Genomic DNA, 14999 nt, shown 5'->3' on the forward strand with positions numbered 1-14999 from the left:
ACCACCTCAGTCTCTGTTTTTTCTTAAAATAATATTTTTTTAGGAAAGCACAATATAACTGTATGCTTGTAGAATATATATAAATACTGCATGTAATATTTATACATTATACAAAGTATAAATAATTTCTCATAAAATATCAGACTATTTCATTGGAATAGTATCTAGAAATTCTGGTCTTAAGGAAGTTTCTATTCTTAATAGAAGTTTTTATTTCCATAGCTTGTGAAAATGAATACTTAATATGATTTGAAGATGTTTCTAGAATTAAGAAAACTCCATTTTTAAAAGCTGTTAGCATATAAATATGTATCTTCTTGCAGTTTGGTTTTTTTTGTCTTTTAACTGTAGTTTGCCGGGTTTATTGGTCCCATGAAATATTTTGGGGTTTGTGGTGTTTGCTTTTAATATCTCCCCACCTCTCCCGCCCAAGAAATCAGCACTGTCACTTTTAGTGCTCTAGACTAGATGAATGAATTGACCATGACTATGGGATTTTTTTTCCTTTTCAATCTTTACTGTAATTGAATGTTCTTACTTAAATGCCCTCCCCAGTTAATGGAGTGAGCCTTTGGTAATGACCAAGATAATCAATCACCTTATGGATCAGACTCTCAACAGAGATAAGTTAAGCTAATGTACTTATGCACCCTTTGTTTTTCAATATAACATGGGGAGCTTTTTCTTGTCACATTTTTATCTGATCCTTCCTGGATGTGTGGAGTCCTGTAACTAACAGGTGAGGGACCACAAGCCCCTTCCAGGCCCTGGCTGTGTAAAACTCTGTTGCTCACCTTTGATGGCCTAAGCTGTGAGATTCCTTTCCACATAGTGCAAAAACAACTTCTATTGCTATGTGGTTATTTTCATTTGTGATCCAGAAGATTTTGTTAAGTTTTCATCTTTTTCACTTTACAAATGTAAAGTATCCTAAGGCTTACTTCAGCACGGGTCTGAGAAGCAGAATTTCATAGTCACAGAGATATTTCCTGCTCTCTGGCAGCCTTCCTGTGCCTCTCTGAGTTCTGACATAGGATAGAAATAAGTTCTGACTTGATAGGCTGAAATATGTATTTACTTCAGTGATCCACACCTTCTGTCTAAACCTGCATTTAAACAGTGCTAGTCTCATTTTTTATCACTTGAGATCTGCAGTTCAATTATTCTTTTATTTTGGTATGGTTTTCTTACCTTCCTTGAATGAAAGTATTTATGTGCAGTAATAACACTACCTTAATGTTTGTCTTCAGAATGTTTGAGTCATGTTGTCACGGTGGAATTATTTTTTTCTAATATTTTCTTCCGCACGTTGGCAATGTAGTGGAATAAACTGTCCTATGGCATCTATTCCTCACTGATTCCAGTCTTACTCTTATTGTGAAAGAAGGAACATGTCACTTGAATGAAAGAAAATTCTCACTAATTGGCTATTCTGAAACATCATATTCATAGGATGTTTTCTGCTGAGCTTTTCTTCATTGTAGTGGTGTAACTGAGCGTGGCCATAGTGTGTCATCTCCCCTTTAATTGCAATTTTCATTAACTGCTTTTGTTGTTCATCAGACAGCATTATTGCAGCGGCAGAGTCGATACATTCGGTCAACAGTTCCTGAAAATGCAGAGAAAGAAGCTCAGAGCCTGTTTGTAACTGAGGTAATACTGCAGTTGCATGTGACTGTGCGCAATAACAATATTAATCCTGACTTGCTTTTCTTCTTCTTCTTCATTTACCATTTAAAACAAACACAAAAATAAGCCCTGGAAAAAGAACTAAAGATTTATTGCCACTTGTCAATTATTTCAAGGCAGAATTTCCAGGAAAACCCAGTATTAAAACCCAGTATTTTTTTCCATTGGTGGCTGGAAAAGAAGTTTTACGGGATAGATTTTAATTCTTTTGTTTGCGTCATTGGCTTTTGCAGATGGTTCTCCTCCACTTCATTATGCTTTTGGCTTTTCCAGATGAACGTGGGTGATTTCAATGCATAATATTGGATCTACAATAAATCTGGAATGAATCACTGGGACTTGTTTTTTCTGATAAAGTCTCTCACACTAGCTATTCTTACTTTGTTTCAAATAATCTTGTACAGATTGCTGGAACAGAACTGTACAAGATACAACAGTATCCAGAACTGTAACACTTCTGGAGGCCAAAATTCATTATGACTGTTCAACTTGTATGCTATATGTAGAAAAAATGTCCTCAACCCTAAAGTTTCTCAGAACTGTTTGCTTAGGTTGGCATTCCTTTGGTTTTGTGAGACTGTTCTTCATTTATTGTCTTGTTGAGGCCTTTAAGGAATTAAAGGTTCAATTGTTTTTCCTTTTTTTTTGTGTGTTTTCTACTGATATGTTTTAAGCTGATATTTTAACATCTGAAACAAGTAAATGTCTGTTGTAACTCTAATAAAACTGAAGGAGTCCACATAGCTGAATGTACATCAAAGTGTTTTATCCACACTGATAAATACCCTTAATACCTAACCTAAACATTTCTGAGATAAATTTGAAGAGGATAGACAAGAGGAGGAAGGAGTGTTAGAGGTAATTCATAGAGTTTAATGAGTTTCTGCTGAAACAATTGCTTGGCAAGTATTAAACTGGTGTTTTGAAATACAAAGAAAATATTTACGATTTATTGGATGTTGTGTTTGTGTATGTGTAGGTTTATTGTGTTGCATAAAATTTTGTATGGAATGGTTTCTGTCAACAGATTTTGTCAATTTTATGTTACTTTGTTCAAAGCCAAGATAAATCAGTACTTTTATGTTGTAACAATATGGGTGGAGTAAAGTGGTATTTCCTGTGATCTAGATCAGAACTTAATGACATAATTGCTTTTCAACCACTGCAAGCATGCAGTCTAAATTTAAGTATTAATTAAATTGCACTGGAAGTATAAATTCAGGAAAATATGTTTTTGGCTTTCTGTATCACTATGTGCACAATTGAACATTCTATTTTAATAAGGTATCTGTTTTTGTGCTGAGCTGTCTTTGGGCTCAGTCATGTTTTCAGCTTCAGCTGAGTTTTCTAAAGACTTGGCCATGTTTTCAGCTTCAGCAAAATGCTGGTTTAACTTTCTGGACAACTGAAGATGGTTAATCCAGATGCTGAGTGCATTCATCATTTTCTGCTTTTATTAAATACATGTCTAGCATGGATCATAACATTCCATTGAAACATATAACTTGTTCCAAAAACCTATATTGCATTAGACTATTGCAAAAGAAAGGAAGTGTACGGAATTTTCAGAGATTGATATGTAACCATAATAGTTCATAAACAGACATATCTTAAGAGATTTTCTTGTCCTGTGCCTATTGAATGCCTTTAATCCTCTTCCAGTTAATATTGATACTTGGTTTTCATTTAAACAGTGCATCAAAACCTACAATTCAGACTGGCATATTGTTAACTATAGATATGAAGATTACTCAGGAGAGTTTCGACAGCTTCCAAAGTAAGTATGTTAAGTAGTTTGTTTAGTGGTATGATAAATTGAAATTGTGGAGGAATTTTGCATTTAATATAGACTTATTTATTTGAGAAGTATGATATGTATAATATCTAAACTGAAATATGCTATATCCATGTTTAATGGTCAGAGATGATAAAGACTTGTTGGATGGAATTGATGAACTTGAATGTGTAATATCATGCTAAACCATTTGCTGGGAAGGTACTGTCATAACATTGGCTTGTTAACAGGGAAGTGAAAGCAAGACATTGTATCATTGACAATGTGACTTTAAGTAAGATAACTGAACAGGCTAATGTTTAGATGAACCTAAAATGGTAATATCCTGTTTTCATTGTTTCAAAGACAGCTTTTGGAACTCCTTTAGGAGCTTGGGGAATAGAACCTAACTGAGATGTTTGGAGCAGGTTTTCACAAGGATGATTCAAAGTACAAGCCTAGCCAACATCTGCTACAAACTTTCTAAACCATCTGCTAGAGAAATGTTTTCCCACTTTTTCAAAATTTTGTAGGAAGAGTATAGAGATTAGAACCTTAATTCAGAATGTCTAAGAGTAGCTAAATACCCTGAATGCCCCAGCTCTGGAAGATCTGTGTCTTCCCTGATTGCTCTCCTGCATCTATCAGCTAAGAAATAGTTGCCTTGCCCTCTGGGGAGTTCTGATCTTCTCGCAGGTTTTGTACAAGGCAGGACCTGGTTTTCACTTGCCCTGAACAGAAACCACAATAGGAATTTTAAAAAGTGCATTGTCCTGCAAGGAGCCAGTAGTTGCAGGTATGAATTCTTACTGATAAGATATTAGGAGTGCAGTGAATGAGAAGGCATCTGTTCTCTTCAGTTACACTTCAGCACAGTAACAAGCAGAACAAAAAGGACATGGCTGCCAGATGTACAAATGAGGAAAATTGCTTTCTAAGAAGTAGAATTAATGAAAATTACGTGCTTTTACCTAGTCATTCTTGTGCTTTTTCCTCTTAAGTAGGAAAAGAACATCTAAATTTTTGCATCAATAAAATATGTAATTAATCACAAAGTTCCTAGTACTTCAGAAGCTTTTTCTTTCTCTTGTAGTAAAGGGACAAAGCCAGACAAGCTTCCTGTTCATTTATATGAAGTGGATGAAGAAGCAGATAAAGATGAGGTGAGATAATAGCAATTCCTTACTTTCTGTGGTTTTCATTAAGGAATGTTGGGTGTGTAGTGGTTGTGAGTTTGGTTAAGTGTTGATGTCAGTACATGAAAACAGAGATTAGCTTGAACCACCTTATTGGGAAACAAATCAGTTATTTTTCTTGTCTCCTTTCAAATAACCTTGTTCTCTGGAGATCTGTCAGGTGAGCTAGAAAAAGTTTTGACAGATAATAAAATTGAAGTTTTAGTACTTGGTGACATATAATCCTTCAGCTGTCATAAAATCTGTTTTATACTGTGTCTATGTAGGCAGGTTCCCAGAGGGAAGTGTTTCCTGCAGTTTAATCATGGAATTGAATAAAATCATAGGTGAATCTGTTCCAGCACAGCAACAGCACACACACTTCAGCATGCATGACAGATAGCATACAGTGTGAGCTAAAATCAATTCATCACAAATATGAGCACAGGATAAGACTTGAGGAGCTGTCATGGAAACAAAGGCTTTAAAAATTGACTAAAACTCCTAGATACGTTCTCTGGTGTTGTTGGCTTAGGGAAAGGAGAGATGTATAGCATCAAGCAATTTTCAAGTATATTTAGAATGCCAAAGACTTTTTTTTTTCAGCAACTGCCTCTGTTATTTTCGTGATTTATTTATTTTTTACTACACCCTGTTCCAAAACATGTTTTTAAATGCTGCTGTTACCTTTTCTTACAGTTACTTGAACTCTTCCATCTCAAACAAGAATGAAAATAAAATATTTTTTCTTCTTTGTTTTTTTTTTTTTTACCTCTTGGCAATTACTTTGCTTCTAAATTCCTCAGAATTGCTCAGAACTGCTGCATATGAAATGAAAGGATTAAATGTGAAGAAGTTGTTTGGGGAATTCATCTGAGTAGATAGATTCCCAAGCAGAGAGTCCCAGGCTGATATTTATCCAGCACTGCTATTAATCTGCACTGTGATATTTGGACAAATGACTTTATGCATCTATATCCAAAACCTCATATTTGTAGGATGGGAATAATTATGATTACTATTATACTGACATTTAAAAGACTTAGCATTATTTACTGTGATAATATTTCTGACAACAGAAGTGTATTAGAAAACAGTGAGTTAAACACTAAAAATTAAATGGATGTATAATTTACTATAATTCTTACCAGGAAATACATTATGGGTTGAGTTAGTTAAACATTGAAAAACTATTATTTGGCTATTAGCAGGTAGTATGTGTTTCATTAGGAAATATAGGTAGAGAGGAGAGCCTGTGTCCTGCAAGAACAGGCAGGAACAGCGTGTCTCTTTCAGAAGTACAGTCACTAGAGGAGAGCTCTGCTGCTCTTTGAGGAACTTAGAAAATAAACACAAGAAAAGGACATGCTGGGAGGAAGAGGGAAGTTAGTGGTACAATAGAGTGGGGGAACATAAATTCTTTCATCAAGGGAAGACTTAATGCCAGAGGTGTTTGTTTCAGACATGAATATCTTTCTATGCCAAAAAGCACAGATGCAAACCTTAGATTGAAAGTTGTTTGGTCCTTTTGTTTTGCTTTTGTTTGTGTTTGAAGAAAGCTGATTTATTAAGAGAATCATAGAAAACAAAAAGCTAAAAGTGATTAAAAATTGCAGGAAAATCAGATAAATATTAGTTTAATCACACATCATTAAAAAGGAGAAAATTACCTTTGCAAAATTAATTCAGGCTATCAAGCCATCAGGTTGATGTTTGCAAATGGAATTTTTCAATCCAGTATGGGATCAAGATATGGGATTGTTTTTGTTGAAACAGTTGCTGTTGAAGTAAACTTTGGAGCCAAGTTTGTGGGAAAGATCACTTTAAAAAGTGCAGCACAGTGTGCAGCAGCAATGATAAAAGTGAGGAAATTACCTTACCAGTTGGAAACAGGAAGCATGTTTTCAGTGTGAGAGTGGTGTGTTAACAACTGGGTCCTGGGTTCCTTTGTATGAGCAGATGGTCAGCTGGAAAGATTCAGTAGCTTTTTGGCTCTCCAGGCAGGAATTCTGCCTGACAGAAGAAATGCTGTAACTAGAGGGGCCCAAATGACGCTCAGTTCTATTGCTAGAGAACAGCATGCAGCTCAACAGAGCTGGGAAATGTGCACCTCAGAGACTGGGAACTGGAGTCTTAATAGAGCTAAATCTTTATTTTTGTTAACTCAGGTCATCAATGAATTTTAGTAATTTGAGGTGACCCTATGCATGGTTTGTGCAATTGCAGAAAAGCATTCGCTGTTTTGTGCCAGGTTTTGGCAATAACTCATCATCTACTCATGGCCTTACACTTGTAAAGGTGATTTAAACCCACCCTTTCCTTGGGGATAACTCATGCCAGGGGAGGTGAAGAGTCATATAGAGTCATATTTGGAAACCCAGTGTTTTAAGTTGTGTCTGTATCTTTATTCTTCTAGAAGAAAAATAATAGAAGAACAATGGAGGCTAATGACTTGAAAATATGGAAAAATGATAACTGTGTTGCTTGGACAGTGAGACTCTTTGGGGCACATGAAAATTTACTGAGTATTTCTGGTCTATGCCTTTGGGCCATTATATCAGATGCTCCGATGGTTGATGACCATGTCATCTTTACTGGGCCTAACTTCAATAGTCCCAAGCTGACAGTAAATTTTAAAAGGTCAGATTGATGCATCTTTTGCCTTCTGCTCACAGTTTTTTGAAGTTCACATGTGTATATGCTTACGAATATGCAAGCTAGACAGACTAAATAATCTGTAAATAAATTACCTAGTAACATTTTACAGAATGTTCCTTGATTCAGTTCCAGAAAGAAATTAATGTTATTCCAAGATTTGGTTAAATGTTCAGTTGTTGAACTAGTGACTCTCTCCCCTTATATAATCAGGTTGCATGTTTTCTTTAACAGCCAAAAAAAGGAATTAGAAAAATACTTGAGGTAGTCGAGGATGTTTTGTGATTTTGTTTTCAGCTGGATGCTCAGCTAATTCTGAATATTTCAGTAAAAAAAAATTACCAGGAGTATTTCTCCTTTATATGGATGAAAATTCTCCTACATGTCTAATTCATTAGTAGTTTTGTTTCAAAATTGCCTGTACCATCTGGGAACCATGGTAACACCAGCTTCATAGTACTCTAAAAGATTACTTGGAACTGGTGATTTAATATTTATTCTGTGGCAGTTTTAAATCTGTCTTTTTGATCTGTTTTGATTGCAGAGGGCTGCATTTTGGTAGTTGTTAACATCCTAAGGTTTTAGATGCAGTCATTCAGTTCCCTCCCCTGGCAGATGGATGTGGGGTATAGGCAGTGGGTGTGATGTGTGATGCTTGCATTGGATCTGCTGTTTGTGAACTTGCCATCACTGCCAAGTTCAGTCTTGTTCTCTCTGCAGAGCTTTGATTCTGATCTGTAAAAGGGCAGACCTAATTCAAGAATTAATTCTCTAAATTTTTAAGAAAGTAATATCTTTGAAGTACTGTATGTAAAGCAAAATGGTTTGAAAATCTTGATTGAAGTTTTGGATAAGCATGTGTTTGCATTGTTCTTTTTGGCAATAGAAATTGGTGAAAATTCTTGCACTCTATGGAAAAGGTTACAAGGTAAATGTAAGCAAATGTTTTAAGTTTTGACTCGTTAAGTTTGCTCGTTCCCCTGTTTCATTGGGATTTGTCTTGACTAACATGTAGCTATCTATAGGCTGGATTTGCTGTAGATAAAGCCTGTAGAAGTGGCCAGATTACATAGTAAAAGTTAGATGAGGTCAATCTCATGCCAGGTCTTTAAATAAAATAGTGGAAAAGCTATAGAATTTCTTCAGGGACTCATGGTACATTATTATCATTATGTTATGGCCATAGTTATTCCAACTTCTAAAATTACTTCTGAAATTACTGAAAAATACTACATGGACTGTGATGCAAACACTTACCTTTTTTTTTTTCTTCTTTTTTTCTTTCTTCATTTCCCTGTATTACTTTCTTCATGTCCAGGATGCAGCATCTCTTGGGTCTCAGAAGGGTGGAATAACAAAACAAGGATGGCTGTACAAAGGCAACATGAACAGTGCAATCAGTGTGACAATGAGAGTAAGTTTAAGAATATCTTACATATAACAAAAACCTGAGCACTGATATTCAATATCCCTGGGCCTTGGAGAGGTCAATCTGTGCTTTAGTTCTAAAAAACATTGTATGAAAAGAAAGAGGAAAGCTTGTATGTACTTCATGTATATGAAACCTTGCTTTTATCTTATGTAGATCAGAAGAAAAAAAGACCTGAAAAATCCAGTATGTGGGAGGAGTTACATTTTCCTAACTGTACCCTGGTGTGATTTTAGTGGAAAAGGGACTGTGTAATATTGATGAGGGTTTACTTGTTTGTATTTTATGTAAAACTATGATTTTTTTAATATGCCTCTTATGTATATTATAGAGTCAGTTTTAAATACCTTTCAATAGGTCAAAAATACTGTCAAATGGTATTGTACAGTCTTGCTGCAGATATCATAACTTATTTATTTTAATTAATGGTTTCTGTTTTCTTTTCTGCAGATACTGATTATGTTATCTATAAATAAAAACTTATTTTCTATTACCTACTATGTAAATAGCACTTTTGAGTATACAATGTGAAGCTAATTGATACTTGTGTTGTCACTGTTCTTCCCTCCTTTCTTTTCACTAGTCATTTAAAAGAAGATTTTTCCACTTAATCCAGCTTGGTGATGGATCCTATAATCTCAATTTCTACAAAGATGAAAAAATATCAAAAGAACCTAAAGGATCAATATTTCTAGATTCATGCATGGGAGTGGTTCAGGTAATTATTCTCCTGTTTGCCAATTAATTTGATATTTATTAGCAAGTGAAATTTTATTTAAAATATAGATTAGTGTTGTTGAATGTAGATAAGTACCTATTATGCAGGGAAACAAGTTGACAGGCTGCATCTTGCCAAAGCAGTGAACAAGATTTCAAAGGGCAGGAGGCTGAATTTTTGAAATCTTTCTGAAAAGAACATAAATTACTGGTTGATGTCAAGTATTTAGCAAACCAAATTCTAAGGCAAATGCACAAAGAACCCCAAACTTGGCAAGTAATGACAGCATAAAATTGAAGTTTATTTCAGTTAGATTTTGTGCTTGCATGAGCTGTAAAATGTTTTTCATAGCTTCTTGTGTGGGATTTTTGTTGCGGGAGTTGTATTGAATTCAAACACCCTTCCAGATGCTTTCGTTTGACCTTTCTAATGTTACTTTTTTGTGCTTTTTTTATTTTGAAAAGTTAAGGGCTTGGTAAAATGTTTGTCAGTAGCAAGTGCCAAAGAAAAGATTGTTTTTCATTTTTTTTGTGATTCTGTTATATATTTATAGTACAGCATGTAACTGTTCTGTTAGGCACAGCATACCTGGAAAAACCCCATGGCTCTTAGGGTTTTTTTTAACTTGTACAATAAATAAAGAAATAGGCAAAGTTTAATGAAAATATGTTGCTTAAATAATATTTTTGTAACATAAAGTTGTTTGGAGATTTACACAAGGAGATAAAACAGCTTTACAGAGGATTTTATCCACCCAAATATTGCAATATTGTCTTTTGGATACACATTTAATAGGTAACTTCTATTAAAATCTTATAACTGTAATAAATTTTATCATATTGCAAGTTATATATATAATTTTACAGGAAATATTTTGCCTTAGAAATACAATTCTGGCCAGCTCCACTGAAGTGAATTTAATTTGTGTTTTTAAAACAAGCCAACAAACACAAAAGTGGTTCCTAAACCACTCAATAGGTCTCATCAATAAATACAAATACTGATGGAGGGTGCAAAGAGGACAGAGCCAGGCTCTGCTCAGTGCTGCCCAGTGACAGGGCTGGAGGCAATGGGCACAACCTGAACCACTGGAGGATCCCTCTGAACATCAGGGGACACTTTTTCACTGTGGGGGTGACCAAGCACTGGCACAGGTTGCCCAGAGAGGTTTGGAGTCTCCATCCTTGGAGATGTTCAAAAGCTCCCTGGCCACGATCCTGTGCTAAATGGCTCTAATTGCTGTGCTTGAGGAGGGAGTGTTGGATGAAATGACGACCAGAGGCCCCTTCTAACATCTAACTGTTCTCTCATTATGGGATTTAAAACCTGAAAATCTCTTTTCCTCACACATGCTTTCATGCTGTTCCATACTTTCTGTTCTGGTAGTTCAATCCAATTAACCTCAAGTTTCCTCAGACTCTGCCAGAAGCTTGCTTTTTAAAACAAACAACGTATTACTGTTTCTTTTGTTCTTCTGCAAGTAGGGCTGATACAGTCATCTCTAAGTAAAAGTGTACTTTGGATGCTTTAAAATTTATAGTTGGCTAAGTCTCTAGTGCTGTACTGTATTGTACAGTACCCTTGGTGATCATCTTGGTACCTGGTCTTCAAAACTGCGTGTAAAAATTTGAGACTAGTTATGAATTAGCATCATGTGCAAAGTCAAAACCATTTAATGTTCACTTCCAAGAAGCCAAGTAGTTATTCAGTGGCTAGAATAAAGGGGTTTGGAAATAACTCTTTTCTTCACTTGAATTTTTGGTGAGGAGCAAGTAAAAAAAGCAGATTTAAACTATCAAATATTGTCCCAATTTCAGACATGTAGTTTTATTGTCTTATGTCTTGTATCCTTTCTGGCAAACCATATTGTTTTACTGTTGGTGTTGAATTAGCATTTAAAAACTCATATGGGAAAAAAAATGGTATCTACACAGTAGAAATTGCACTTCCATTTAACAGAAGAGGAAAACAAAGGAAAAAAAGACCCAGCCATCTTACTTTGAAGTAGTCTGATGTGGAATTCGTAGGAATGGTTTTTCTCAGGTAGTTATGCTTACAAGATTTTGTTCTTGGAATGAGACTCCTTGTTTCAGAGTCAGTCTTTTCAGTGAGGGGAGGTTAGTTCCTATTGCATTGCTATGACACTCCCCTGGTCTGAGTTCATTCAGTGCATTTGCTTACTTACTTTTTCAAAGACTGTAGATGCCTGAGAGAAAAATACTGACTTCACTTACAGGCCTGAAGTTAGACCAGAATATGCTGCTTCATCAGAACTTGTATCAAGAGGAATGCTAAATTTGTGCAATAGCAGGGTTTTTATTTGGTTGGGGTATTTGTTTTGGGTGGATTTCTTTTTTTCCCCCAAACTTTAATGAAGAAACTGGAATTCCTGGAATTCTGTTTGGTGTTTTCAGATTTGGTTTTGTTTTGTTGGGGGTTTTGTTTTAGTACTAAATTCTATAGAGACTTTTCTGATCAGAGATGAGTAACACATAATATATGCAGTGTATCTATTCACACATTCAGCCACATGTGTAGGTATGGTTGCTCTAATTCAGTGTTTTGTGAAATCTGAGATCTGTGACATCTACTGCCTGTGTCAAGCTTTTATACTGTCAAACACAGAGGTTACTTTTCTCAGAGTTTTTCATTTATTTCAGCACTGACTTCAACTGGTAAGATTGCCTTAGGGCTGTCTGAAATCTGCACTTTTGTTTGTATGCTTGACAGAAACTCAGCTTTGGTAGAAAGCTGACTGTTTTGTCAACATGTAGTTAATCGAAGAATCAGAGATAAAAATGAAACTAATATGTAATTTGGCATTTCATTTAACTTAAACAAAAAAATTCCCCAACCATTAATTCTGCCTTACTGTTTATTTTAGTGTTTTTCTAGTGCATTATCAATTTGTAAAACTAAGTTGATGATAATATAGAATTTTCATGTAAGACTTCTGAATTCATTCCCAGAAACATGAGTCAGACTAAGTAGCATTTGAAACCCTGGTTTAAATTGTGTGGAGAAGGATGACAGAAATGGTTGAGGAAAAAAGGAGGAACTGATTCACAACTTTATGTATATCTATATGACTAACAGTATTGGGGCATTTGGGGTTATGTTGGTTATAATTTTACCTCCAGTATAAAATCCCAGTCTGCAAACAGTTGTCACTCAAATATAATAGTCTTTCATGCTTTTTGTTTTCTTTTGTTTTTTCAGTAGACCTTAATTAGCTTCATTTCTAGGTGATCTGAAGTACGTAAAGATTTGGAAATGGGATCTTTTGGGTTTTTATAAAATGATTGCAAGCAGAATGATGACTGGAAACTGGAATACAGGCTGTTCTCCTTCCTACTTGCACTTGTTGCAGTGCTGTGGATAACTTCAAAAGGTCAAATGTCAGAGCAAAAAAGTGTCATTATGACACATTTTTTCAAAATATCAAACTGTATTTTTGTATAGAGTATCTGAAATATGTGCAACTTCCTTTGATAGTGGTTAGACAGCATGTGAAGTGCTACACAGGTCTTTTATTTTCTTATAGAACAATAAAGTCAGACGTTTCGCATTTGAGCTCAAGATGCAAGACAAGAGTAGTTTCCTTTTAGCTGCAGACAGTGAACTTGAAATGGAGGAGTGGATAAACACTCTGAACAAAATCCTTCAGCTTAACTTTGAGGCTGCAATGCAAGAAAAAAGAAATGGCGAGTCCCACGAAGGTAAGCAGGGTTTTCAGCAAGGCTAATGTTATGTGACCATGTCTCCTTACATGCATTTTGGAAACAAGGGCTTTCATGTGGCAAAATATTTTTTGTTTGTTTTCTTTGGGCATAAAAATTGCAGGCATTTTTACTGTCCAATTCAACTGATGAGCATTTTAACCTTTTGGGCATTAAAACAGTACTGTTCTGTATTGATTCCAGTTGAGTCAAGTCCACAAGATAATTCTGAGACTGATTAAGTCTAGAAAAGTAGAACCCACAATGTAGAATCAGGACTGAGGCAGCTTAAGAAAAAAAACTTAGGATGGACTTGTTTTGGAATGTGTAAAATGCTGCTGAAAATGAAATAATCTGTTCTGTGGTCACTGTAGGTAGAAATGGTGGTTACAGTGTGGGGCTTGAATTTAAATATAATTCCCTTGACCACAGATATTTCCTGCAAGTATTGAAATAGACTGCTTGGGTGTAGAATCCTTTCTGTTGGAGCCCTTTAAGAATGGGTCAGGCAGGTATCTGTAAGGAATGCAGTGTATGGCACCAGTATTTCAGTGACAAAAGGAAAATCTGAATGTCCTCTCCTTCACTTTTCCTCTTGAGGGTGGATGGGGAGAGAAACTGGTGTGAACCCAAGTGTATGTATATCCAAAAGAGCCTGGAGGATATTACAGAAGGATGGTTTTTTATAGATAGTACAAAGTACCAAAAGGGATCATTAGAGTTTAAAATGAGATATCACAGTCTTCAAAGACTGTCAGAATTTAGTGTGATGTTTGCAACAAAAGCAGATCTGAAAAGGAGAAGCATCTTTCTCTGGGAAAGACATTTTAGTCTGTGGTCCTTAGTTGACCTTAGCACTGCAAGATGTTTATAGCTGACTGAATGGCTGCTTTGTAAATCCAGTAACTGTTGGTGAGTAGAGCTGGGAACCTAATGAACAGAGGGAACTTGTTTTGAAATCAAGTTACAATGCATTGTGGAAAGAGTAATGTAAGTTTGTGCACTGAGTATATGCTTACCTCATGCAGATATTAAAACTAAAGATGTATTCTTTTCAGATTAGAAGTAACTGGTATTTTAATGACTTTTTGTAACTAGTTACATCTTTCAAGAATCACTGCATCAAAATGATGCAGTTGTCCACAAACTATTTATGCTAATGGTTGTCATTTTTGAGGGAGCAGGAGATTAAAAAAGATGAAATTCTTTTGCTATGGAGTTTTGTGAGCACGTTGGAATTTTTATATTTATTTTAAAATGAGTTTTATAATTTCAGATGATGAACAAAGCAAACTGGAAAGCTCATCAAGTAGTTTTGATAACTACTATCCTGAAATTGCCAAGGTAATATATATTGTAAATGTCAACTTGGGATATAAAGTATTAAACATAAGTTAGCCACATGAACTTTCAGTAGAGGTAAGGCATTGGCTTGTAGCTTGTGGTGCTTGGAAAGCTTAGGAGCTCTTTTATGAGGTGTGGTTATTGAGCTTCATTATTTTCTGCTTTTGGAAGGAAACAAGATACTGTCTTGAAGTTTCCTATATAAATCTTAATATGCTGTTTAAATTCAGCATGTCTTATTTCGTTAATTCATTCTATTTTGTGTTGGTTTATTGCATTCAGGTAAGTGTTAAAGTGTTTCTATAGAAATCTAGCTGTACTAAAGTCAAGTTTTATTTTTAGACTTAAAAATCCAGGGCAGCTTAATAGCAGTGATGAAGTGAATGTATTTTAAGATGTTTGTGTTTATAATGAACTGGCAGGTCCGTGGATGTTTCCTGTGTTGCCATGGTTCTTGCTTTTCCATTTTTTTCTTAGTGAAGTGTGATATAAACAA

At 35.3% G+C, this 14999-nt stretch overlaps 1 protein-coding gene across 10 annotated transcripts in view; it reads left to right on the forward strand.

Moving 5' to 3' along the window:
* The window catches only part of DOCK9 (dedicator of cytokinesis 9), a 95665-nt gene that overhangs the window by 26093 nt on the left and 54573 nt on the right, over nt 1-14999 (forward strand). For all 10 annotated transcript variants that reach the window (XM_058019051.1, XM_058019040.1, XM_058019041.1 and 7 more), the window contains exons 3-9: nt 1564-1653; nt 3384-3466; nt 4557-4626; nt 8612-8707; nt 9306-9440; nt 12985-13159; nt 14436-14503. In XM_058019051.1, coding sequence (XP_057875034.1) covers nt 1564-1653; nt 3384-3466; nt 4557-4626; nt 8612-8707; nt 9306-9440; nt 12985-13159; nt 14436-14503 — 717 coding nt within the window. The remainder of the gene's footprint in view (nt 1-1563; nt 1654-3383; nt 3467-4556; nt 4627-8611; nt 8708-9305; nt 9441-12984; nt 13160-14435; nt 14504-14999) is intronic.

This window comes from Melospiza georgiana, chromosome 2 (genome assembly GCF_028018845.1).
Source record: "Melospiza georgiana isolate bMelGeo1 chromosome 2, bMelGeo1.pri, whole genome shotgun sequence".
Lineage (NCBI taxonomy): Eukaryota > Metazoa > Chordata > Aves > Passeriformes > Passerellidae > Melospiza > Melospiza georgiana.